Source organism: Lepisosteus platostomus, chromosome 27 (assembly GCF_059453375.1).
Source record: "Lepisosteus platostomus isolate fLepPlt1 chromosome 27, fLepPlt1.hap1, whole genome shotgun sequence".
Taxonomy (NCBI): Eukaryota; Metazoa; Chordata; class Actinopteri; order Semionotiformes; family Lepisosteidae; genus Lepisosteus; species Lepisosteus platostomus.
Window position 1 is genome coordinate 9,577,767 of NC_142637.1, and position 26,914 is coordinate 9,604,680.

Genomic DNA, 26,914 nt, shown 5'->3' on the forward strand with positions numbered 1-26,914 from the left:
AGAACGCTGCTCTTCTTGGGGCTCAGCACGTGGACAAGACTGGCAGTCTGCTCAGGAATCCAGTCCCTGGGGAGACCCAGATCGGAGAGAGCTCTTGGGAGACCTCTGAGGGGTCCCCACTACTGAGGGCTAGATCTGAACTGTGCCCCATAACCCCCATACCACTGCACCCCAAGACAGAGAGAGGGACATGGGTCAGATTAGACAGCCCTCTCAACACAGAATTCCTGCCTGGAGATTCGTCTGCAGCCAGTGAGCAGCACAGAGAGAGACAGAAGAGCCAGGAGAGACAGGCTCAGTCAGGGGAGACAGACCCAGGCTCAGTCAGGAGTCAGGAGAGACAGACCCAGGCTCAGTCAGGACTCAGGAGAGACAGAAGAGCCAGGAGAGACAGGCTCAGTCAGGGGAGACAGACCCAGGCTCAGTCAGGGGAGACAGACCCGGGCTCAGTCAGGAGAGATAGGAGAGCCAGAAGAGAGGCTCAGTCAGGAGAGTCAGGAGAGACAGGCTCAGTCAGGAGAGACAGACCCAGGCTCAGTCAGGAGAGATAGGAGAGCCAGAAGAGAGGCTCAGTCAGGAGAGCCAGGAGAGACAGGCTCAGTCAGGAGAGACAGACCCAGGCTCAGTCAGGAGTCAGGAGAGCCAGGAGAGACAGACCCAGGCTCAGTCAGGAGAGATAGGAGAGCCAGAAGAGAGGCTCAGTCAGGAGAGTCAGGAGAGACAGGCTCAGTCAGGAGAGACAGACCCAGGCTCAGTCAGGAGAGATAGGAGAGCCAGAAGAGAGGCTCAGTCAGGAGAGCCAGGAGAGACAGGCTCAGTCAGGAGAGACAGACCCAGGCTCAGTCAGGAGTCAGGAGAGCCAGGAGAGACAGACCCAGGCCCAGCCAGGAGAGACAGGTTCAGTCAGGAGAGACAGACCCAGGCTCAGTCAGGAGTCAGGAGAGCCAGGAGAGACAGACCCAGGCCCAGCCAGGAGAGACAGGTTCAGTCAGGAGAGATAGGAGAGCCAGAAGAGAGGCTCAGTCAGGAGAGTCAGGAGAGCCAGGATAGACAGGCTCAGTCAGGAGAGCCAGGAGAGACAGGCTCAGTCAGGAGAGACAGACCCAGGCTCAGTCAGGAGTCAGGAGAGCCAGGAGAGACAGACCCAGGCCCAGCCAGGAGAGACAGGTTCAGTCAGGAGAGACAGACCCAGGCTCAGTCAGGAGTCAGGAGAGCCAGGAGAGACAGACCCAGGCCCAGCCAGGAGAGACAGGTTCAGTCAGGAGAGACAGACCCAGGCTCAGTCAGGAGTCAGGAGAGCCAGGAGAGACAGACCCAGGCCCAGCCAGGAGAGACAGGTTCAGTCAGGAGAGATAGGAGAGCCAGAAGAGAGGCTCAGTCAGGAGAGTCAGGAGAGCCAGGATAGACAGGCTAAGTCAGGAGAGCCAGGAGAGACAGGCTCAGTCAGGAGAGACAGACCCAGGCTCAGTCAGGAGTCAGGAGAGCCAGGAGAGACAGACCCAGGCCCAGCCAGGAGAGACAGGTTCAGTCAGGAGAGACAGACCCAGGCTCAGTCAGGAGTCAGGAGAGCCAGGAGAGACAGACCCAGGCCCAGCCAGGAGAGACAGGTTCAGTCAGGAGAGATAGGAGAGCCAGAAGAGAGGCTCAGTCAGGAGAGTCAGGAGAGCCAGGATAGACAGGCTCAGTCAGGAGAGATAGACCCAGGCCCAGCCAGGAGAGACAGGCTCAGTCAGGAGAGTCAGACCCAGGCCCAGCCAGGAGAGACAGGCTCAGTCAGGAGAGTCAGACCCAGGCCCAGCCAGGAGAGACAGGCTCAGTCAGGAGAGTCAGACCCAGGCTCAGTCAGGAGAGTCATTAGAGACAGGAGAGACAGGCTCAGTCAGGAGTCAGGAGAGACAGACCCAGGCTCAGTCAGGAGAGCCAGGAGAGACAGACCCAGGCCCAGCCAGGAGAGACAGGCTCAATCAGGAGAGACAGACACAAGCTCAGTCAGGAGAGTCATTAGAGACAGGAGAGAACAGTTCAGTCAGGAGAGGCAGACCCAGGCTCATTCAGGAGAGACAGACCCAGGCTCAGTCAGGAGTCAGGAGTGACAGGAGAGACAGGCTCAGTCAGGAGAGACAGACCCAGGCTCAGTCAGGAGAGTCATTCGAGACAGGAGAGACAGGTTCAGTCAGGAGAGTCAGACCCAGGCTCATTCAGGAGAGACAGACCCAGGCTCAGTCAGGAGTCAGGAGTGACAGGAGAGACAGGCTCAGTCAGGAGAGACAGACCCAGGCTCAGTCAGGAGAGACAGACACAGGCTCAGCCCCGCCTGACAGGGCTGGAACCTCGCTAATCATCATCTGATTGCGGGAAAAGAGGTAATTATTCACACAATGTGCTGTGTCTTTCAGAGGCGCTTATTGCAGCCATCTCACCCTGCAGCTCCCAGCTCCCAGCTGGAAGCCCACTGGAGCCCAGCAGGTGTGAGCCTGGCCAGTCATTGGATGGGAGACTCCTGGGAAAAACTAAGGCTGCTGCTGGAAGAGGTGTTAGTGGGGCCAGTAGGGGGCGCTCACCCTGCAGTCTGTGTGGGTCCTAACGCCCCAGTATAGTGATGGGGACACTATACTGTAAACAGGTGCTGTCCTTTGGATGAGATGTAAAACCGAGGTCCTGACTCTCTGTGGTCATTAAAAATCCCAGGGCATCTCTCGAAAAGAGTAGGGGTGTTACCACAGTGTGTGGGGAGCGGACTGGTGCATCATCCAGGTGGGGCTGCACACTGGTGGTGGTGGAGGGGATCCCCATTACCTGTAAAGCGCTTTGAGTGGAGTGTCCAGAAAAGCGCTATATAAGTGTGAGGAATTATTATTATTATGATGATGTCCCCCTGGTCAGCCCCGGTCGGAAACGGAGTGGGATTAACGGGTCCTGCTTCCGGCACGGCACGCGGGTTCGGATCAGGGGACAGAGCAGGGACCACCCTCCGCGGGGGGGCGTGTAAACAGCCGAGTTTACCAACGCACCTTCGCGCTTTTAAAAACAAAGTTTTTAACTTTGTCAGCTACTAGTACTTTCTCCGAGAACTACACAGACATGAAAAACTTGCGTTGTTAAACGCCTTGGTGTAACCTTGTTGTGAAAAGCGCTGTTTAAAAATAAATTGAATTGAATATATAGAGAAATTGATCTTTTTTTAAAAAACAATATCAACACTCTTAAATACACAGAGAAAACTGGTCATTTAACACCGTAAGTCCTTTACCGTTTTGAAATAGTTTTGAAAAAAAATTCATCACCTACGCCACCTTAAAAGCCTGCAGCTTTAGAATAGTCCTCAGCCGCTGTGTGATTGGACACACAGCTCAAGAACTCAGCGAATGAAATAGTGATTTACCCACGTTGGGCCATGACATCAGTGAAAACGTCGCCCAATCCCGGAGCAGGCGGCCCGTGATTGGCCCGGAGCGCGGGGAGAGGGACTGGCGAGCCTGCGGGGATTCTGGGCTCTGGAGTTCGGCTCTCGCCTGCTGGGGCGGCCTCGCTGTTCCTCTGAAACAGAGACCTGTGTGTGCAGCCACAGCATTCGCTAATAGCAATTTGAAGATAAACTCAAACTCAGTTTTAAAATTCTTACTTCAACCCTCCCCTGCCAGGGCAGCATTTCACGTTCTAATGAGCCAGATCTCAATGGGTTAACTGGGTTTAATCTGAATCTTAAATTGCCTAAATGATATTTCATTTGTACTAAAATGTGTTTGAAAAGATGCAGATTTCAGTTTACCGCGCCTGTGGGATTGGATGGGAGCACCGCACGGCGCCGGGAGCGAGGGAGTCGAGCGCTGGAGGGGAGTTCTCGTCCTGTTCAAGACTCGGCGAGGAGCTGGGAGTCGAGCAGAGAAGCTCAGGTTCGAGAACAGAGGTCAGTGCGGAACAGATCATGGAGCACTGGGGTGGGCTGGGGCTCAAGGCTTCCAGAGAGTGGGGGACCAGCCCTCCCAGCCTCCCTGCCTCCCTTCCTCAGCTCTGTGAGGCTGCTGCACACTGCCTCCCCTGTATCCACTGCACCCCTAGCCTGATCTCACCTGCACAGCACCAGAGACACACACGCCAGGACCCAGATCGGGGGTGACAGCGTGTACCTGCAGGGTGTGGGCTGTGATTGACTGTCAACAGCGTTATCCAGGGCCTGACTGTCTGTCTGCAGGTCACGTGACTGTGTGTGCACGTGACTGTGTTTGTGTGTGCGTGACTGTGTCAGTGTGTGTGTTTGCCTGACTGTGTGTAACTGTGTCAGTCTGTGTGTGACTGAATGACGCTGTGTGTCTGTGTGTGTGTGTGTGTGCTGGGGTTCCACACTGTGCTCTGTCAGAAGGAGAGCAGGCCAGGCCCCCAGCAGTCCCCAGCTGGGTAAATGTGCCCCAGAGGTGTGCAGTCTGTATGTGTGCAGTCTGTGTGGAGTCTGTGTGGATTCTGTGTGTGGTCTGTGAGGAGTCTGTGTTTGGTCTGTGTTCAGTCTGTGTGGAGTCTGTGTGTGGTTTGTGTCAGTCTTTGTGCGGTCTGTGTGTGGTCTGTGTTCAGTCTGTGTGGAGTCTGTGTGCGGTCTGTGTGGAGTCTGTGTTCAGTCTGTGTGCGGTCTGTGTTCAGTCTGAGGAGTCTATGTGCAGTCTGTGTTTAGTCTGTGTGCGGTCTGTGCGGTCTGTGTGTGGTCTGTGTGTGGTCTGTGTGGAGTCTGTGTGAAGTCTGTGAGGAGTCTGTGTGCAGTCTGTGTTTGGAGTCTGTGTTCAGTCTGTGAGGAGTCTGTGCAGTCTGTGTTCGGTCTGTGTGTGGTCTGTGTTCAGTCTGTGTGGAGTCTTTGTGCGGTCTGTGTGGAGTCTGTGTTCAGTCTGTGTGCGGTCTGTGTTCAGTCTGAGGAGTCTATGTGCAGTCTGTGTTTAGTCTGTGTGCGGTCTGTGTGCGGTCTGTGTGTGGTCTGTGTGGAGTCTGTGTGAAGTCTGTGAGGAGTCTGTGTGCAGTCTGTGTTTGGAGTCTGTGTTCAGTCTGTGAGGAGTCTGTGCAGTCTGTGTTCGGTCTGTGTGTGGTCTGTGTTCAGTCTGTGTGGAGTCTTTGTGCGGTCTGTGTGCGGTCTTTGTGCGGTCTGTGTTCGGTCTGTGTGTGGTCTGTGTGTGGTCTGTGTTCAGTCTGTGTGGAGTCTGTGTGAAGTCTGTGTTCAGTCTGTGAGGAGTCTGTGCAGTCTGTGTTCAGTCTGTGTGCGGTCTGTGTGTGGTCTGTGTTCAGTCTGTGTGGAGTCTTTGTGCGGTCTGTGTGCGGTCTTTGTGCGGTCTTTGTGCGGTCTGTGTGCGGTCTGTGTGTGGTCTGTGTTCAGTCTGTGTGGAGTCTGTGTGAAGTCTGTGTTCAGTCTGTGAGGAGTGTGTCCAGTCTGTGTTTGGAGTCTGTGTGGAGTCTGTGTTCAGTCTGTGAGGAGTCTGTGTGCGGTCTGTGTGCGGTCTGTGTTCAGTCTGTGTTCAGTCTGTGTTCAGTCTGTGTGGAGTCTGTGTGCGGTCTGTGTGCGGTCTGTGTTCAGTCTGTGTTCAGTCTGTGTTCAGTCTCTGCAGGGAAGAGGCCTCTCTCTGCTCCCCACATGACAGCGCTGATCCCCAGCACTCAGGTAGACTTGTGAAAAGTCCACACTCCTCATCTCAGCCTCTGCTGCCGTTTCTCAGAGCCAGATTTAGCCTGTCAGTGAATCTCTGCTCTGGCTGCAGCTCCTGCCCTGATCTGGGCGTCCTGAGAGGAGCTGTGGATATATACTGCAGCTGGATAGCAACACCCCACTGTCACACAGCGCACCCCACTCTTAAGACATCACTGTCACACAGTGCACCCCACTCTTAACACATCACTGTCACACAGTGCACCTCACTCTTCAATGACCCTGCTGAAGGCATCCGAAGGTGCTGCAGGTGGAAGAGAGCCCTCTGGGATACAACAGGTACCTTCTTACTGTCAGCCAGCAGGCACTGTGACTGAGCCCCCTGGTGGCGACAGAGGGGACTGTCTGTGGACGTGCTGCCGCCTGTCTCTCCTCGGTCTCTCCTCACTCCTGTTCTCTCTGCTCCTCTGTCATCACCCTTTTCCTCCTTTCAGCCTCTGCATTTCCTCACGTCACCCCCCCCCCAGCCTCCCACGGCCCCCAGATTGCTCTCCCTCCCCTCCCCCTCTCTCCTGCTCCTCCATTAGGCTCTCTTCCTGCTTCCCTTCCTAAAGCAGCCCCCCTCGTCCCCCACATCCCCCTCCATTACACCCCCCTCTCTCCCTCTCTGTGCACAGCTGTGTAATGGCCTGGGCTAGCTGGCACGCTGCCCAGACGATGTCATGCCAATTAAGTTCAGCAGCTAAAAGAGTTTCATCTGGGAATTCTGCCCATTACTGTGTACATTAACCCCCTCGCTGGCCAAGCGCGCACCCGGTCTCCTCACAGCCACTCCGCCCGAGTCGCCCTGGGGGGACCCGTGCAGACAGAGCCGCTGTGTCCAGAGAGCACGGCCAGGGGCCAGCAGGAAGGGTCGGGGGTCAGGGGTCGGGAGCCAGCAGCCAGGGGTCAGAGGTCAGGGGCTGGGGGCCAGCAAGAGGGGCCAGGAGCCAGCAGCCAGGGGTCAGGGTCTAGGACCAGCAGGAGGGACCGGGGGCCAGGAGCAGGGGTCAGGGGTCAGGGGCCAGGGCCCCGGAGCCAGCAGGAGGGGAAGGGGGCCAGGGGCCAGCACTCAGGAGCCAGGGACCAAAGGGGTCAGGGGTCAGGGCAAAGTATGCAGACTGTTGTCTCTGCCAGGAAATGCCACCATGAAAGAAATGCTCCTCCAGCCCTCCCTGGGCTGCTGAGGCGCGTATTGCCTGTGCACACAGGGCCCCGGACCAGGGCCTCTGGCTCAGGAGGTGTGCGCGCCGCTGTGTGCAGGGGCAGGACCTGGGCAGTGTGGTTTTCTCTTTAATGAGCCTGTGATTCATTAACAGACCACAGCTCAGAAACAGGGAAGGATCAGAGAAGAGTGGGGTCAGTGTGCAATGTGCAAAGAGAGGGGCAGTATGTTGAGAAAAGCTATTAAAGATAATTAAGCCAAAGGAACCCGGAGTCCCACAGGGCCATCTGATGAGCTCATCTCTCCTGCAGTAGCAGAGCAGCCCAGTAAAGACCACAGCAGTGCTGTCATCAACACTGGGGAGAAAACCACAGGCTCAGATTCCCAAATTCCCAGCTTTCCCTACAGCACTACAATTAACAACAGCAGCTGGAAAATATCTGGACCTCGTTGAGTAAGAACCACTGACAAGTCTTATAGGGAAAACTGACACGGCCCAGTCACAGAGCTCTGGACTCTTCTAGTCCCTGTGGAGTCCAGCACACTGACACGGCCCAGTCACAGGGCTCTGGACTCTTCTAGTCCCTGTAGAGTCCAGGACACTGACACGGCCCAGTCACAGAGCTCTGGACTCTTCTAGTCCCTGTGGAGTCCAGGACACTGACACGGCCCAGTCACAGGGCTCTGGACTCTTCTGGAGTTCTGGAGTACTGTGGCCCAGTTCCTTGGATGTGGAGATCTGGTCGCCCACCAGCTTCATGTGAAACATGAGTGCTGAGAGACAGGAACCACACTGGCAGAGCAGACAAACCACATGTCAGCCACACGCCAACCTCAGAGGAGCATGGGAAACACATGTGAGCAACGCTGGGAAGAGCAGACAGCTGCGGCAAGGTCCTCACCCCAGCCTGGGACCGCCTGCCTCCCAGGACACCCCACCTTTCTGCTCCAGAGGAAATGCCCTCCTGGGGGAGTAGTTAACGTATAAATACATTGTACCAGTCTGCTGCCCTCTATCTGAAACAAGGTTACTGCAGAGCTGAGAATTCGGAGATAAACACTGTGTCAAACTACTATGCCAGATTTTCAAGGAGACTTTGCCCCAGTTAGTGAACGGCTAAGGGGCTCTGTGAATTGACTGACTGGGAATCAGCCTGTCCATCAGTAAGTCCACAACTCTGGAAGTGTGTGTGGTCAGAGGTACAAGTGCACCAGCGTGTCTTTTACCAGCATTCAAGACACCTTTATATAATTGCTCTCCACCTGCTCTCCCTCTCCTCTTCACTCCTCTCTCTCTTTTCTCTGCTCTGTACACCTCCTCTTCCTCTCATCTGAAATCTGCACTCCTCCTCTCCCTCTGTCCTCTACACTCCTCTCTCTTTTCTCTCCTCTCTACACCTCCTCTTCCTCTCCTCTGTAATCTGCACTCCTCCTCTCCCTCTCTTGTGTCCTCTACACTCCTCTCCACTCCTCTCTCCTGAGCTTGCCAGCGACTCATCTGCAAATCCAGGCTCACAGCTTAACGAGGAGCTGAGAGTCATTGTTAATTTAACAGCACAGGGCTGCCAGCGGGAGAGAGGGTGGGAGGAGGGGGGGGGTGCAGGAGATGCTGGTGCAGAAATTGGATCTGACAGGCAGACCAGCCTAAAAACAGCTAAATATTATCCAACTACAAAGAACTGGGCTGCAGCTTGGGGCCCCAACATCCACACACAGCACTGTGAGAATGGCTCCTGGGGAGGGGGGGTGGGGGCAGAGAGGGGGGCGCAGGGGATGGAGAAGGGAGAAAGAGAGACAGGAGCTGCACTCAGGGCTGAGAGGGAGCCGCAGTTGTGCTGTCTCTCAGTCTGAACAACTGGACTGTCCAGGCGGCAGAGGTCAGGAGGCAGCCTGAGGGAAGAGAATGTGCACAACAACCTGTAGCTGGTCAGAACCACACAGCCCGACCCACAAACACAACAGAACAGCCCGTTTCTCGCCTTGACCGGACCACGCAGGACAGGAAGGGGAATTTTAAAAAGCAGCAATCAGATGGAAAATTAAGGCCAGGTCAGGTAGAGGCCAATGCCAAAACCATCCCAGCCCTGTCCAGCGCAGCACAGCTCAACGTTGTACAAGCACAGGAAAGCACAGAGGCAGGGTGGCATTAATGACAGTGAGGGCTTGCTCAGAACAGAAAACTTTAAGCTTAGACTGCCACCTGGTGGCTAGTGGCAAAACTGGGACATAGACGGATGGGTTATGAGAACTAACACCTCCCAGCGGTTAAGAGAGGTGTCATTCACACGCGGCTCATCGCCCACACGTGGGTCTCTGCCTGCTCTCCGCACAGCGCTCAGCTGCAGGTTTCTAACTGGTACCAGAGCAACACAGAGCACAGGCAGTGCAGCTTCCTGCTCCTTGGCTCAAGACGCTCAGCGCAGACGGGAGACGAGATGCTGGGGGCCTCTGGGAGGTGTGGAGGTGGGCAACATCCCTGGGCAGCGCAGTTCTTCCCCCTCAACCCCCTCCAGAGCCATGACGCCCCGCCGCTGGACTCCAGCGCCTCTCCTCCACTCCGGCTGCTGCTGCCTGCAGGTTCCTCATTCCCCGTCATTGGGCCCGTGTCCAGCTCAGGTGTCTGTTCTGAGACTCGAACCCGTGTGCCTCATGCACTGGGACCCTTTGAGGAGCAGCCACACGAGGGCGGGGAGAGAAGCTGCCCACTGGCTTCCGGAGCGACACTGATGTTCCTGCAGTCAGCTCTAGAACCAACCTGATGTCAACGGAAACGAGGGCTGCCCAGTCCTGGTGAGCTCAGCACTGGTCCCAGTAATCCAGTCCTAGTCCCAGTGAGCACAGCACAGCACTGGGTCCTGGTGATCCAGTCCTGGTTCTGCTGAGCTCAGCACTGGTCCTGGTCACAGTGATCCAGTGCTGGTCCCTGGTGAGCTCAGCACTGGTCCTGGTCACAGTGATCCAGTGCTGGTCCCTGGTGAGCTCAGCACTGGTCCTGGTCCCAGTGATCCAGTCCTGGTCCTGGTAACCAGGTATCTGCCACAGTCAAACCAGGTGGATATTCAGCAGTTTAACTGAACTAATATGATCAATCAAACCTGCTTGTATCCCATTCCTACAAAAGAAGTTTTCTAGGCCCCGAGGGCCACTGCAGGGGGTCCTGTAGAGCTGGCGAGCAGAGCTGGTTAGGAACGGGGTGTCAGATCTCTGCTGGCTGCAGGCCACCCTGCTCCACACTGGAGAGAAAAAGAAGCTCACACACACCCACACTTGACCTCCATTGAGTTTTTATTTGTAAGGCACCATAAATACTTCCTTACTGCAGAACTTGTCATTTATAGTAAATGTTTCTGTTTTTAAACTTTTTTATTTTTTTAACCAAGGTATAGTATTGGTTTCCATAACACAAACAACATACATCTTTAGCCAAGTACACACTGAAGGTTTTACATACATCACAAAAATAAGGGAATTAAAAAATGACCTTTACAGAGCCCAGAAAGGTTACACTGCTTCAAGTCCACTGCTGTTAGGCTGCGATCTGGCTCGTCACTACTGAACACTGCCCGCTGCACAGGGGACGCTAGACCAGACAGACAGCCCCTGCTCTAAATTAAATTACAAAAAAGTCAAAATAATAAAAATGTAATCTGCTCTCTGAAATGAAAGATCGAACATCTACCTCTGTCAGGCACCGCCCTCTCTCCTCTGAATGTTTTTCACTTTCCTTCACATGTCTGCTCCCCTGCAAACCCACCATCGCCCCCTAGTGCCAGCGCTGAGCAGACTGCAGGACAGGGGGCAAACCCAACATCGCTCCCTAGTGCCAGCGCTGAGCAGACTGCAGGATAGGGGGCAAGCCCAACATCGCCCCCTAGTGACAGCGCTGAGCAGACCCTGCAGGACAGGGGGCAAACCCACCATCGCCCCCTAGTGACAGCGCTGAGCAGACCCTGCAGGACAGGGGCAGACCCCAACATCGCCCCCTAGTGACAGCGCTGAGCAGACACTGCAGGACAGGGGCAGACCCCAACATCGCCCCCTAGTGACAGCGCTGAGCAGACACTGCAGGACAGGGGGCAAACCCACCATCGCCCCCTAGTGACAGCGCTGAGCAGACCCTGCAGGACAGGGGCAGACCCCAACATCGCCCCCTAGTGACAGCGCTGAGCAGACCCTGCAGGACAGGGGGCAAACCCACCATCGCCCCCTAGTGACAGCGCTGAGCAGACCCTGCAGGACAGGGGCAGACCCCAACATCGCCCCCTAGTGACAGCGCTGAGCAGACACTGCAGGACAGGGGCAGACCCCAACATCGCCCCCTAGTGACAGCGCTGAGCAGACACTGCAGGACAGGAGCAGACCCCAGCATCGCCCCCTAGTGACAGCGCTGAGCAGCTCTAGCTGGAACGAGCGTTTCTGTGCTCCTCTGTACAGATGCACACGCACATACCTATGTAAGAACATGCACAGGCAGTGTACACATACATGTACATACACACTCCTAAAGCGCAGACTAGACCTACGACCACAGACAAAGGCAACACACTACATCCCAGAACCGGGTCAGCGGGTTCCAATCCTGGTGTCCCTCACACTCCTACTCATCCAAGTGAACTGGGGGAGTCCAGGGATCCCCAGAGACTGGATGAGGGGTCCCCAGAAACGTAGCGACTCATCACCCCCTCAGTCCAGACCTACACTTGACCCACCAACAAGACATCATGTGCAGGTATGACTCAGGCACACCTGCTCTATGCTTATGGAGGGGGGGTTGAGGAATAGGGGTCCCCCTTCTCCATCCTCTGCACCTCAAGTTGGGGTCCTACAGCCAGGGCCCCAAACTTGGAGAATCATGGGAGGAGCTGGGATGAGTCCCAGAGCAGGAAAACAGGTGGAAACAGAAGGAAAAACTCATGTGGTTTTGTCACGGCACTCAAGCCAGTGGGCCAGGGGACCCTGTGTCTGCAGGCAGGCCTGGAGTGGCTGACCTCTGACCCCACATCGAACCCAAGGCACTGGAGCCCCCTGTCCTTTTGGGCAGATCAAGTCCCTCACAGGACCAGGACAGGACCATGACTGAGAGCGAGATTACTGGACCTCACTCCTGGGCTCTGCATTTACACAACTTCTCGTCAGCACGTGGCTAAAACAGACCCTCTGAAAGTCTTGGGGTACGACCGCCAGCCATGCCACTCTAACACAAGCCCCACGCTTCTGCCCTGACCCCACAGCACACCGGACCATCAGCACACTGCTGTGTTAGTGTCTGCTCTCCTTTGTGCTTCGTGTTCTGTGCTAGATTCAACATAGGCGGCATCCAAAAAGAAAAAGGTTTACTGCCCCTAAATACGTAAAAATACAGGGTACACCTGATCTCACAGCCTCGCTGAACTCATCCGGAAGAGCACTGGCACCTCAGGCTCCTTTCCAAACCTCAACGCTTCATTGTTCTGTTTAAATGTGCTTTAAGCTTGTCAGGTCCTTTCTTTAAAAAGAGGTGCAACTCAGAACATAATTTCAAGGTCTTGTGAAGGCAGGCACCTACACTGACAGGGCGTTTCAGGGAGGGGGGTGGGACATGACCTGCTCCCTGGACTAGAGAGAGGGTCCAGCTGACAGCCACCCAGCACAGTGCTTACTGCCCCCTGCTGTCCAGGAGGCCTGAGCCTGTTGCCTTCTCTGTGTGACAAAGACAGGTCTCTCCTGCAGGGAGGGGGGAACCCAAACAACCATCTTTCAAGGCCACACTGCTTAAGGGCCGGAGGAGGAGGGTCCGTCACACCCCTCCCCCCGGCAAAAGGGGGGTTCAACCTGCCCCAGGGTGGCCTTGACTAAAGCTGGGCGCCGAGGACCTCTGAAGCTTCGTCCCTGCCAGTCCTCCCCCGGACACTGGTCCCCAGAGCTCACCCCGCTGCTGCGGTGCTGGGGCGCACGAGGGGGGGCGTTTCCTCAGAGCACAGCAGGGGCAGCGCCAGGGACTTGTCTGCCATCCCGGCCGCAGGAGGGCTCGAACCGGGGACCGGAGCAGGACCAGCCGGGTGCCCTTCTCCCACAGAAACACTCTGCTGGCTCGACCACTAGCCCCCGCAGAGCACTGCGCGCCCCCTCTTTCTCTGGGTCTGGGAGGAAACTGGTCTCCTGTCAAGTCAATTTCTCACCAGAACAGCTTCTTTACAGCAACGATAATTATAACAATTAAAAACAGTTTACGGACAGAGGCGGGACAGGGGGTGCACTCCCCCTCCCCCCAGCTTCTCCACAGCACCTGCGGCGCCCCGGTCTGGACTGGCCACGCAAGTGCGCTGCTCTGGCCGGACTGTACTCTGAGCCGGGGGGTGGGGGGGCTCAGGGGGGACTGGGGGGGCCGGCTAAAGGAATAAACGAGGGTGAAGCAACAAGAGACTGGAGAGATGCGCGCGGGGTGCACGCAGGGGTCAGGGGTCAGGGGTCAGGGGCGTGTCCAGAAACTGAGATGGGCCGAGTGGAGCCTCAGAGGGGAAGGGCGCGAGGAAGGGGTGCGAGGGGGATCAGGCGATGGAGGCAGGGCTGGCGCAGAAGCAGGGAGGGGTCTGGAGAGGCGCTAGTCGGACTTGTCCCCCTCTTCGTCCCGGTGGCTGTCGCTGCCCTCGCGCGCCGCCTTCTCCTCCTTGGCCAGGTGGGCCTGCGAGGCCAGGATGCTGGACAGCGAGAAGAGGCCGGAGCTGGAGGTGACGGCCGGCAGGGTGGGGGGCGTGAGGCCCAGGGGCAGAGGGGTCATGGGCAGGGCCAGCCCCTGCAGCTGGGACAGCTGGTGAGCCTGGAGCTGCTGCTGCGGACAACACAGGCGCAGGGGGTCAGCGCACAACTACACACCTCTACCCAACACACAGGCCCAGCGGTTCAGCGCACACACACACACACCTCTACCCAACACACAGGCCCAGCGGTTCAGCGCGCGCACACACGCACGCACACACACACCTCTACCCAACACACAGGCCCAGCGGTTTAGCGCACACACACACACCTCTACCCAACACACAGGCCCAGCGGTTTAGCGCGCACACACACACACACACACACACACACACACACACACACACCTCTACCCAACACACAGGCCCAGCGGTTTAGCGCACACGCACACACACACCTCTACCCAACACACAGGCCCAGCGGTTTAGCGCGCACACACACACACCTCTACCCAACACACAGGCCCAGCGGTTTAGCGCGCACACACACACACCTCTACCCAACACACAGGCCCAGCGGTTTAGCGCACACACACACACCTCTGCCCAACACACAGGCCCGGCGGTTTAGCGCACACACACTGTACAACTCACAGGCCCAGGGTCAGTACACACACCTCACACATTGCACACAGGCAGAGTCAGCACACGTACTACACAACACTGCACACATATTACACAACACGCAATGCACAGGCCAGGGCCAACAAAGGAAACTCACAGTGAACCAGCACAAAAACCTACACACACAACATGTACACAACAGAGCACACAACAGAGAGCGTCAGGGGTCCAACCTACCCGGATGATGGAGTTCATCTCAGGAGGGGTGACCTGCTTGGCCCTCTCGATGGCACCCAGGACCTGCTGCTGGTGCTGGGACACAGGACATGGAGAGAGCAAAAGTGAGGCCCCCTGTGGTCGAGTTACTGAACCCCTGAGCACCCCAGCCTGCAGCTGACGGCTCTCTGGGTCTGTCTCACTCAGAGAGAGTGGGCAGGAGGCACACAGGCAGAGTTCTCCTGCTGCACTTACCTCTTGTGACAGGTAGGGAAGCACCTGAGCGCAGATTCCATTCAGCCTCTTCACGATCTCCGCCTGTGAAGGAAGAAGCTTCGCTGATCAACCAGTTCATTCACCCCAAGCCCAACACACACGCACCGACCTCCTTCAGAGCCCAGAGGCGGAGCGGTTTTCTCCAGGAGCCCCAGAGAGAGACAGCGACAGCTAGCACTTGTTAGCAGAAGCAGACAATAATAACGAGTAACCTGCCCTGGCAGATCATCAAATAATCTGGACAGCAACTCGTTCCCTGACGAGGCGAGAAGAAAGCCAGCTTATTCACTGCTGGTAACCCCAGGCCAGGAGCCAGCGGCTGGTAAAACCTGGAGAGGCTCAGGCTGCTCCGCACTGGGAGTCTACTGCTGCCTCTACCACAGGCTGAACGCTGTGCCTGCAGCTGAAACTGGAAACGCGACATTGAACTGCAAGAGCGCACTCACACACACATACCAATAAACAGCACTGAGAAGAGTTATAAATCAATTTTCTTGCAGGATGAAAATTAAACATGGAGCTGCCTGCTCGCAGCAGTGAAGCCGAAACGATTAATCTGAACTGGAGAAATGTGCCTGCGTGCCCAGAGCGCCAAGTAACTCGGAGAAAAGAAACCTGCGCCGCCTCTCCCTCCCCACCTCTGTTGCCTGAACCCCTCCCCCCCGGCTGATTCCCGCGGCCTCTGTGCTGAGCGAGAGGCGAGACGAGGCCGAGCGGATTAGAGCCGCCAGCCACAGCTGGGTCTCCGGTGAGCACCCGGCGCTGCAGATTCCCGGCAGAGTCATTACCACACGTCCGCGCCAATTTCCTCTCGCCCGATCTGCGCGCCTCTGCTCCTCGTCCATATTCAATTTTTCATAAATGTCAAAAATAAATAAATAAGCCTGATGAATTATACAAGCCAGGCTGGTGCAATTTCAACAGGCGAGCGGCTGTGAGGGATTTCCAATTTCTCTGCTGCTTCTGCAACTGTTTTTATATAGCGCCCTGCACCCCCAGGCACCCCAAAGCTCTCCGCTGGAGACCACAGGCTCTGACCGGGACGCACAGGGGCTCCAGTGAAATCAGCTGTTCAGTGTGTGTGTGCGTGCGTGCGTGCGTGCGTGTGCGCAGTGCTGGCGTGTGTGTGTGTGTGCGATGTGAGGAAGATGTCAGAGCAGAAGACTCACCTGCTTGTGCATCTCGATGTTCAGCCCGTAGGACATCTCGTAGTACTGTCAAACACAAGAGCACACGTGTGAGGGCACACAGAACGCGAGCACGCACTCCCACACACCGCCACCCGCCTCTCGCCCCCGCGGCTGTCGAGGAGACCGTGGCCCCAGCAGGGGAGAACCTGATAGCCAATTATCCTGACTTTCCTCCTCTCCGCTCTGGTGAGGCGTCTCTGGATGGGGGGGGGGGGCGAGGAGCCGAGTATCAGACGGCCATGTGGGCTGGAGAGGCAGGAATAGGTCGCTGGGACATGGAGGGGAAGAGACGTGGACAGAACAAGGAGGCACAAGTTCACCTCTCCTGCCTCCAGCCCTCTCTGCCTCTCTGATCAGCAGCCCTTGGTACCTCACCTGTCTCTTGTGCCTCCAGCCTCGCTGCCTCACTGCCTTGGGGCAGATGAGTGAGGGCAATCAGTTTCTCGGGGTGCACACAGCGGGACACAGGGGCACAGGACACCCAGTCCTGAAGCACAGGTCTGGAGCTCTTGAGAGCAAATCGTTCTGCTACCTTAGACCACTGCTACAGAGCCAGTGGACTCCACCAGCCTTTGCCATCTGCACGGCTCTTGTACAAAAGGTACTGATGAAGCCATAAAAGGCTCAGATTTTGAGCTCAGGCTATTCAGCCAAATTGACTACAAGCTTCAGCATGTCATGTTGGGCGTGTTCAGGAGCCTGCAGTCAGTAAAACCTGGAACGGATCGGACTGCGGCGCACCAGGAGCCTGGCAACACTGTAAAACCTGGAGAGGGTCGGACTGCCGTGCCCGGAGCACTCCGCGCCGAGCTCTTACTCACCATGATGTAGTGGCGCTGCATTTCGGACTTCTCGCTCGCCAGCTTGTCGCACTCCAGCTTCAGGCTGAGGAGGGAAGAAGAGACGCTCAGGCCAGAGCAGGAGCCCTGCGGCACCGTCTGAGCCGCCGAAACACTCCGCCCCGGTTACAGAGTCGCCCGGCGGAAGGTTCCTGCTGCTCCGGAACAGCAGGCGGAGGTGAACTGGACCCTAGCTCTACTGACCCGGGTCCGGCCCAGCGGTCAGCGTCCCTGGCGGAGAGCCACCAACCCGCAGGGCCTGGAGAGCAGATAACTGGGCCGAGCTCGGCTGGGGTGTTTACTGACTGCACCTCCAGAACGCTGATGTGCTCAGCTACGCACCGAACAGTGAAACACAACCAGAGGACGCAGGTGGAAACTACACTGAAATGCATTTACGTACCTCCTGTTCTCAATGTTTACACAAAGGGTGGTGGGGGTGTGAAACAAGCCGTCCAGCCATGGAGGTGAAGTCAATACTCCTGGTTGGATCAGATCCTGGGATCAATTAGCTTCTAGCAACCAAATCAGGCTAGAGGCTCCTTTGATTTGTAACTGTTCTTATGTTCACACACTGTTCTTACGGTACAAACACACAACCTCTCTCTCCCAAACACACAGACTCAGCACAGCCCACATGCCACAGGTGCACACACACAAACTCTCTCTCACACACACAGACTCATTCTCTCACCCACTCAAGCCACTGTCACACAGTCTTTTTCACAAACACACACACACAACCGCCTCTGCTAGAGCACCATCCTGCAAGTGTGTGTGTGTGTGTGTGTGTGTGTGTGTGTGTGTGCGCATGTCTCTTCTCTCGCTGGCTGCCAGTCCCACTCAAATTCATCACTCCCGTCTCTGCAACCCAGGCAACGCGCATCAGGGTTGCCACGGAAACCATCTCCCCTGCTGCTGCGCTGGCTGAACAGCCCGTGATTGGCCTGAGCCAGCCCGGAGGTGTAAGGACTCTCGCAGATGACACTTTGATGGAGTTTTAGTGCCTTCCCCTGCCTCGCAAATCGCTCGCGCCGTCATATTTATTTTGATTTATGTATTTGCTTATTTATGAACCTGCAGGAGAACACTAGCATGGCTCCCACAATGCTCTGGACATTACACCCTGCTCATTTCCGAAGCAGAAGACTCGCACCGTTTCGAACAGAGATCGGAGATCAGAATCTCCTTTCCCCAGCCTGTAGAAGTGAGCTCCTCATTCGCACTTAATCAAAGGCACCAGATCCCCCACCTTCTGCACTCAGCATTGTCAGCTGCTCTATAGACTCTGCAGAAAAATAAATATTTGTCCCTAATGTGACAGCAGCGTGCTCCAGTTCTGATCTCCAAGTATCAACAGAACAGACTCCCAATACACAGCAGGCTGATCCACTCCACAGTTCACCATCCACAGGGTTTTTTTTGTACAAACACCATGACTGAATGCTGGAGATTCGAGAACAGCTGCCCTGTTTTGTGTCACTGAAGCTAAAGACAGAGAAAATGCATTTAGCCTTCTGCAGGTAAATCCTGGAGCAGATCAGACAGCTGTGTAATAGGAGTCCGATTTCTCAGTGAAACCAGCAGGACTGTGTTTTCCCCTGAGGAAGTTGGATCCATCACAGTGACCATCCATACAGAGGGATAAAATCCCGGAAGGGCACAGGAGCCTCGGAAAACTTTCACACTTAACCTCCCCCCACCCCAGCTGGAACACCAGCTCCCCAAGGAAGAGGAGACTCCAGGCCTCCAGTAATTGCTGGTTGAATATTTCATGCCGCCCCCCCTACGCCAATCAATACTAAAGCAGGGAAACAGACCTGGGACTGACAACCTGAGAGGAGAAACATGGGAAAAAAAAACAGATCTGCCTCTTCTTAAAAAAAACCTGTTCATCTTCAAACACTCAGACTAGCTGTTACACAACAACCGCAGATTCTAGTTTTCTTTTTGGCCCAGAGGTGCTGAAGGTCCCTCCCGGCCCAGCCCCCAGAGGAAACCACACAGCTGTGAACAGGAGGCACGTCTTTACACAAAGAGTGGTGGGAGACTGGTACAAGCTCCCCAGCTATGTTGTTGAAGCCAGTGTCCTGGCTTCTTTCAGGAAAGACCTGTATGAGATCCTGGGTTGATGAAGCAGAATGAGCTGGATGGACCTCTCGTTAGTCACTTCCTTACTTTTGCCGGGGTCTGAATCACTGCCCATCGGCACCACCTCTGACCTCGCATCCAATCGCCACGCTCAGCCCACAAGCAACGCTGGAACAGCTGGCCAAATCCAACAAGCCCCGAGCCCCACCAGCGAGCAGGTACCTGTGATACTGTGCCTGGAGAAACTGGAACTCATCCTTGATCCGGTCGCAAGAATCCGAGGTTGTGAACTTCAGCGGCTGTGATGACTGGGACGAAGCCTAAACAGGGAAAAAGAAAACAATTGTTACATTCTGATCTTCCAAACTCCAGAAGCCGTCTCCAACACACACACACACGGCACAGTTCAGCGCTTGGATTGGTCAGTCAGCGAGCAACTTGGAATCCTGCAGATGGCTGTCCTGGTTCTTCACCGACCCCCAGGAGCAGACAGAACCTCCGCCGTTGACTAAAAAGTTCCAACATAAATTGAAAAACAAACTTCTACTGAACTCTCTGTATTTGACAGAATTACCTTGGCAAGACTATTAAAATAATTGGTTCTACAGAAAACTTTGGTTAAAAGCTTCTGCACAGCCAAAGCCCTTCTCCACATGGGAATACATTAAATTACTAGTGAGAACGTCATCCTTTCCTTTTTAATCCATTTAAATCTTTTAGATACTAATAGGGGACCCGCTCAATTGAAGAAAATTGCGTGCCAAAATCGCTTTAGAATCAGGACTCAGCGTGACTCAGACTGCGCCTGAACATGTCTCCCCAGGCTGTGGGCTGTGGGCTGTGCTCCCCGGGGTTCCTGCTGTCTCTGGGCCTTCGCTCCTACAGTGTGGGGGTGCCAAGGTTAATGAGCCACAAAGACCCTCTTGTAATGAGATCAGGACTTTGGATTTGGCCATAAACACGTTGTCCCAGTGTGGGCCTGCTCACTCCCCACTTGTCCACAGGCTGACCACAGGGTGTCCACAGTGAGGAGATTCTCCAGCACTTGATGTTGTGTCCCCCAAAAAGAGTAATTGCTTAATTGGTTTTAGACAAATTTAGCACAGCACAGTGGGGACAGGCGTGAACTCGCAGGCGCTGGCGCGGCGGGGACAGGTGTGAACTCGCAGGCGCTGGCGCGGACAGGAGTGAACAAACAGGTCGCCGGGGGGGGGGCGCACTACGTGGGGAGGCATGTCTCCCCCTGTGTGAAGATAACCGTGGTGTGAAGTGCTTAATCAACAGTATAAACACAGGAAACGATCACCTCCACAGCATCTTCACAGATCTGCCTGTCCTTCTAATCAGCCCAGGGAAGATAATCTTGTTTGGGCCTGGGATTTGATGATCATCCCCCTGGTTGAGATCCGAGTATAATACCCCCCACTCCCTCCCCCTCGCCTGGTCTGTGGAGAGGGCCGGCTCGCTGCCTCTCTGACCTCGTTAAGGTGGTTCAAGCGGGATTGTCCGGCTCCGCTGGGGGCTGCAGCACCAAGACCTTCACTCGGGCCCCAGAGCCCACTGAGAGCACATTCGCCCATCACCCGGCTGGCACCGCTGAACAGGCCGCTGCAGGCTCCTCGCAGGCAACGACAGCTCCACTCCGCATCAGACCGAGCCACTCCACGTTTTACCACCTGCCAGGCTCTCACACAGAAGGACTCGGCTTTCGCTGCGTTTTGCCAGAACAGCCATGGAGCCCCAGTGATGTCCAGGAGGTGGACACGGCCCCTCCGGGTCGGCCGCACGGGTAAGACACCTCACGAGGGCGTGGCAGGGTGTCCTGCGCCGAGCCCCCCGCCCCGGCCGGGCTCGAACCCTGCGCCGGCACACACGCGCCGCGCCTCGTCACTCCCGCCAGAGGGCAGCGCGGCCCACCGGCCAGGCGCACGGGCAGGGCCAGGGGTCCGCAGGAATCGAGCCCGTCCAGGTCCCGGGCCCTCCCAGTGAACAAGCACCCCGTCAACTCGCCGCGTTTAAAATCAATTAGAGGCGCTGCGACACGCACCAGCCCCCCCCAGCGCACCCCCCCTCGGGCCAGGGGGCCACAGGGCCCCGATTGTGATGCTAACGAGCCGACCTGCCCTGCAACGCCCTGGACATCTGCTCCGCTGCGTGTGTCAGGCCCCCGATTCAATTTGCTCACATGAAACAGAAAGCAGACAAGCCCCCAGAGGCCCGTGGGGGGGGGGGGCTTCAGGATTAGAACGTGGGCGTGTGTCGGAGCTGTACTGATGTGTGTGCGTGAGGAGGAAGCAAGGAGGAGGAGGGGCACAGAGCGAAGTGTGTGTCCAAGGAAAGCGCAGCGCAGGGAGCTGTGTGTGTGGGAGTGGGAGTGGGAGGGAGTTTCTTTAGAGGGAGAGCTGGGCTGTCTGGGGGGGGTGTAACCCATACACAGCAGGGGGCAGCCCCAGTAAAGCCTCCCCCTGCCCAGGAAGGACCCTGCTGCCCAGCCCTGCCCTCCTCGGGGAAGTCCAGGGTCCACAAACCCACAGGCCGATGGAGGATCACGCCCCAGGGGCCTGGGGGTCAGTCGGGAGCACCCCCTGCTTCCAGGTCGCTCCAGGGGCGCTGTGGCCAGCGGCTGACGGGGGGGGGGGGCAGCATGAACTGACCCCTCAGTCCAGCTCTGCAGAGCCATCGACCCGGCGGGCCGCACAAGACAGCAAACTGCACCTCTCACACCCCAGCTGGGCGGCTGGAGCGCCCCGGGCCGCCTGGGGGCAGGAGGCTGGGCAGGGCCTTGTGTTTGCTAACCACTGTAGCATGACGGGGCTCTCTCAGCACAGAGACTCGGTAATCCCTTCCAAATCCCTCGTGCAGGGCCCGATTACTGGAATCAAGCAGCATAAGGGCTCTCCAATTGGATTATCAGCCATGGGAGGGATCGGCAGCGTCTGGCCTCGCTGTCAACTCACTGCAGTGTGTGTACTGTGTGTGCGTGTATCTCTGTGCACACGCCTGTCTCTGTGTGTGTGCGAGTGCGTGTGTGTGTGTGTATCTGTGCCCATGTGTGTACCCATATGTGTGTATGAGTGTGTGCACGCGTGTACCCGTGTGTGTGTGTGTCTGTGCGCACGTGTGTAAATGAATCTGCGTTAGTGTATGCACACGCGTGTACCCACGTATGTGTGTCTACCCGTGTGTATGCGAAACGTCAGCATAGATCTCTGATCTAGGTGGCTGCCAGCAGTTCAGGCAGGCTGGTCTGGGAGAAAGCACAGGCCGACCCCACTCCTGCAGGGAGACCAGCAGGGGGTGCTCTACCCCTTCACTGCCTGTTCCACTCCATTCACACACCACGGCCAGCAGGGGGAGCTGTGCAGCAAGAACTGGGAGATACCAGGCCCACAGGGAGCAGTCAGGCCCATCCCTGCGGACGAGGGTTTTCTGCCTTTTCAACTAGAAGCAGGGTGTTAACCCCAGCACCTCGCCCGTCTGGACTCGGGGCTCTCCTCACCCTGCTGGCAGGCAGCGACCCTGGTGCGAGGGACTGCCCAGCCAAAGCCTGCAGACCACTAATTAAGGACTCCACTGGTCTGAACACTGTTTCTGGTTGGCTTCTGGCTGTAAGACCCAGAACCAGGAAACCCGATAAACCACCCCCTGGTGCTCCTGGACCCAGATCCAACACAGAAGGGAGCCGAGACCAGGGTCTGTGACCAGAACTCCCGGGCCGGTGTGGAGACAAGCCCAACAGCACCGGGTCTCCACCTGGGTCCGCAGGCAACCGCAGCCTGATCACCTGCACCAAGTCCATACCAGGTCAATCAGAACCAGTGAACCGAGAGCTGGGTTCAGTGCAAGAGACTCCTCCTAACAGGAGGGGGACAGGGGAGAAGGGGAGATGGTTTCACAGTCTGACAGCCTGTTTCTCAGGTAAAGACCTACTACACCCCCACTCGGCAGGGTGGGCTGACCCAGCTCCTCAGCATTCCAGCCGCCAAGATGCACAGCAGACAGGGTGGGGACACAGGGTAGCAACTTCAACACCGATCACGCTCACCTGCCCCTCCCAGGCTGCACCCCACGTACCCCAACACAGGCACTCCCTCGCTGGCACTGCTCCACACGCCTGCTAGCAGCAGCAACGCTGGGCTCCCTTCACAGGACTGAACACCAGCAGAGTCGCTAGAGTGTCTTTTCACCTCTAAAAGATTCCAAAACCCCAGCTGCTGCTCCAGCTGAATGGAGGGGAACTTCAGGCAGCTCAGACCACATCAGACCGGGGCAGAGTGGTGGAGCTCAGCCAGACGAGCAGCGTGAACACCCTCCGGTCACGAGCAGAGACACGGTCTTTAATGACCGAGTGGTCAGCGCCTCCGACTGCACACTGCCCCCTCTCCCCATGCTGGGGTATCGGTAGGGAACCTCTAGCTCAGAGGGAACAGCGCCACCTACTGGTCCACCAGCGCCACTCACAGCAGCAACCCGGCTTTCCTTAGAGTCTCCCACCCTGGTACTGACCCGGCCCGGCTTCTGAGACCTGCTGGCCACAAGATACAAGGCAGTAAAGCTGGTGTATTAAATGTATTTCTAACCATCTGAAATCTGGATCGAGAACTGCATTACACAACTGTTCCAGCCGCACCACAGAGCTCACAAGTTCAGGAAGGTGCAGGGACAGACACATCTGCGACACCAGACCAGTGCTGACCTCCGACGACCACAAGCAGGCAGGAGACCCAGACCAGCCTGCACCGGCCCTAACGTCCGCAGCTGTGTCCCGAGTTGTGTCCCCGTCACAGCAGTGCCAGGCGCTGCACAGACCCCGCCCCCACTAGGCGAGCCTTTTTAATTATTGTTACTGCCGCTACGGCAACAGTAATTATGGCCGCCTGTGCGCCAGCAGACATGCCTTCCGGAGAGGAGCGGGAGACCGGCGCTGCCGGCGGCCCTGGGGGACACGGGGGGGAGAGGGCGCGCCCCGAGACCGCCGCAGCCAGCAGGAGGAAAGAGCGACGCGCCTCGGGACACCCGGCGTGCAGGGGGACCCCTCTGACTGCCCGGGGCACGACGTGAAGCACAGCTCGGGGTCACCGCGCGCCCCAGCTCTTCCCCGTCTCTCAGTGGGCCGGGGCGCCTAGAGCACCTCGATCCCGAGACCTCTGAGCACCTCAGCAGCGCCGGATCTTTTCCCCAGGAGGAGGACATGAGCTCCACACCAGCGCCCCCACGCCAGACCCAGACCAGCTTTCGGCCCAGGTTTCAGGCTGGGGTCCTGAGTCTTCGGGGTCCCCCTCGGGCCACCGCTGTAGGGACTGTAGGGTGTGTGGAGCCTGAGGGGCAGAGAGCACGCTGGGCACTGGGCCCCGGGCTGGTACCCCCCTTGAGGCCAGCGGGACCAGTAACTGACTGTGGCGAGTTAATAACAATAATAATTATAATAATTGCTTACACTTATACAGCGCTTTTCTGGACACTCCACTCAAAGCGCTTTACAGGTAATGGGGATCCCCTCCACCACCACCAGTGTGCAGCCCCACCTGGATGATGCGACGGCAGCCATAGTGCGCCAGAACGCTCACCACACATCAGCTATCAGTGGGGAGGAGAGCAGAGTGATGAAGAAGCCAGTTCAGAGAGGGGGGTTATTAGGAGGCCATGATTGGTAAGGGCCAATGGGAAATTTGGCCAGGACGCCGGGGTTAAACTCCTACTCTTTTCGAGAAGCGCCCTGGGATTTTTAATGACCACAGAGAGTCAGGACCTCAGTTTTACGTCTCATCCGAAGGACGGCGCCTGTTTACAGTACAGTGTCCCCGTCACTATACTGGGGCATTAAAACCACGTGGACCGCAGGATGAGCGCCCCCTACTGGTCCCACTAACACCCCTTCCAGCAGCAGCCTTAGTTGAGGGTTGTTGAGATCTGGGGGTGAAGACAAGGAGGAGCAGTAGTGACACTCCAGGCGCTCACAGATGAAATCACAAGTGACACAGCACCAGGGTCCCAGGCTCCATTCCAACCTCAGGCACCTTTCTGTGGGGAGCTTGCACGTTCTGCCCAGCTCTGCAGGGGCTTTCCCCAGGTGCTCCAATTCAAGGTGCACAGGTAACCTCTTCATCCTGGAGAGGAGGACGACTGGGACCCCCCTCTTCCCGAACCTCACGCATCGGGAGTTTCAGAACCTCCACACACAACGCCGGGCTTTCCTGATCCTGTCGGGGGGAGGGGGGCATCATTGCTCAGCCCCTCATGGGCCCCCTGTTAATTAATCAAGCGTATGAATCGAAAACTGACGGAGAATCCAGATGATCAACACAAACCAGGCGACAAAGACGCCTTCTTCTGGAGCTGATCTGTGGCCGGACTCTGCGGGTCTATCCCTTCTTCAGAAAACGAGTAGAATTAATTTACATTCTATACCTGTCTTTCAGCGCCAGCTGGAGATCTGAACAGCTTTGAGCCCCGGACTGCAGCTCCAGAGCGAAAACCACGGCCAGGCGCACCACGATCTAAAATGATGTAATATCAGGCTGAGACGCCATGAATTAATGTGGCCTGCGTGCGTGTTCCTTTCCAAGCTCACCTAATCACAGCCGAGGAAGGCTGTATAAATCTCATTAATAACAGCCGTATGAGCATTTAAGGTGCTGCAGTAAAAATGAAGTACGTTTAAAATGTAAGCCAATTGGAACCGGTTAAATTTAAATAAACTGTATTAAACTGGACAGGTTAATGCGGAATTGAGGAACATACCCTATAAATTACAACACGGCATTGTCTTAAGTATTTTAATTTCATATTTTGGTCAACTTTCGAGGGGCGATATTCAGTTTAGCGTCAGTTTGATGAAGTTATCGTGAAACGCGTGAGTCCCTCATCGTCCGCCTGCTCTCTTCAAGATGGTAGCTGTTACTGTCGCGGACGACCAGCGGGAGAAACGCGTCTCGCCTCCTCCGGCCCCGGGTCCAGGGGAAACCCCCCGCCCGGGCCCTGGGGGTGACTCCCTCGCCTCTCGCCCAGACGAGCGGCCCGCCGGCGGCGGCGGGGACCCCCATCCCCGGCCGGGGTCCCCGGGCGAGCTCGCTGCGCGCGAGCGAGGACACGGCCATTTTGTGGAAGTTTTGCAGAAATAACGTGTCGTTTCCGTTCGGGCCGCTTCAGGCGCGGATCTCGCCGGAAAGGCGGCCGGCTGTCCGGGGGGCAGCGGCGCGGCTTCAGTAGCAGCCCCCGGGCCGTCGCCGCTGCCCCCCGGACGTGCGCTCACGCAGCGCCAGGTTTGCCCCCAGCACGGCGCGCGCTCCCCGGGGCAGGAGGGGCGACCCGCCGCGCGTCTTAAAATGGACCCCGGCGGAGCCGCGCGGCGCCGGCGGCCGGGTCCCCGAAATGTAAACAGCTGCTGCCGGAGGAACGGGGAGGGGGGGGCGCGGGTGCACGCGCTCGGGGTGCCCCCTGAGCCCGGAGGAAAAACACACACTCACACGAGCGCGCGCACCCACACTTCGACGCGCGCGCGCGCGCAGCGATTTTAAACACGACGGCACGGCGAGAGCGGATCGAGAAGGAGAATAAAGACGCCGAGACTCACCGAGTGTCTGGATTGTGGAAACATCATGTCAGTTTCCTGTTGTTAATTCCTTCTGCCGAACAAAGACGAAAGCCGGGGTGAGGGACCTGGAATCGCTCCCTTTGTCTCCCCGTGTCGGGGACGGAGGTGCTCGCGGCGCGTCGACGCCAGTCACCGCAGGAGACGAGCCTCGCTCCTGTTTCTCAGCCCTGTGTTCGTCTTCCCAACCGGCCCTAATGTATCCCACTCATACTGCGGAGCGCTGGGGTTTCTGTCCTTTGTTTTAAGAGAGAAAGTCTCGGAACCGTGTTCTCCTCCCAGACGGTCCAAAGTTTGAACAAGCAGCGCTGCTCCTGCGCGGCTCCCTTCCCCGTGACTGACAGAAACGCAATCACGCTGCTCCCCGCAGCCCTTCCCTGCCTCGCCGTTACTGTCTGCCGGCGCACGCCGTCCTGCGCCTGCTCGGCAGCGGGCGGATGAGCTGGGCGGACGTGTTTTCAGAGCGCCCTGCGGGTCGTGTGCGTGGGGCTGCGCTCGCGGTGTGGGTGCCGTGTCTGCTGACCGACCATGTCGCCGCCGCGCTCGAGCTCTGACACCACGCACGAGCCGCGCGGCCCGCGTGACGCGGGAC

At 57.0% G+C, this 26,914-nt stretch overlaps 1 protein-coding gene across 2 annotated transcripts; it reads right to left on the reverse strand.

Moving 5' to 3' along the window:
- Positions 1-10,088: 10,088 nt before the first annotated feature.
- LOC148639310 (TLE family member 5-like) lies at positions 10,089-26,870 on the reverse strand. Of its 2 annotated transcripts, none has more exons than XM_088622156.1 (7): positions 26,305-26,870; positions 18,954-19,051; positions 16,623-16,686; positions 15,781-15,825; positions 14,591-14,653; positions 14,357-14,431; positions 10,089-13,626 (listed from the first exon to the last, which is right to left on the reverse strand). In XM_088622156.1, the coding sequence occupies exons 1-7, from the start codon at positions 26,329-26,331 to the stop codon at positions 13,402-13,404; spliced, it is 597 nt and encodes a 198-aa protein (XP_088478282.1). In that variant the 5' UTR covers positions 26,332-26,870; the 3' UTR covers positions 10,089-13,401. The 2 variants fall into 2 exon arrangements, with proteins under 2 accessions (XP_088478282.1, XP_088478281.1); XM_088622155.1 differs by having other exon boundaries at positions 10,089-13,629; positions 26,305-26,869.
- Between the last annotated feature and the right edge of the window lie 44 nt (positions 26,871-26,914).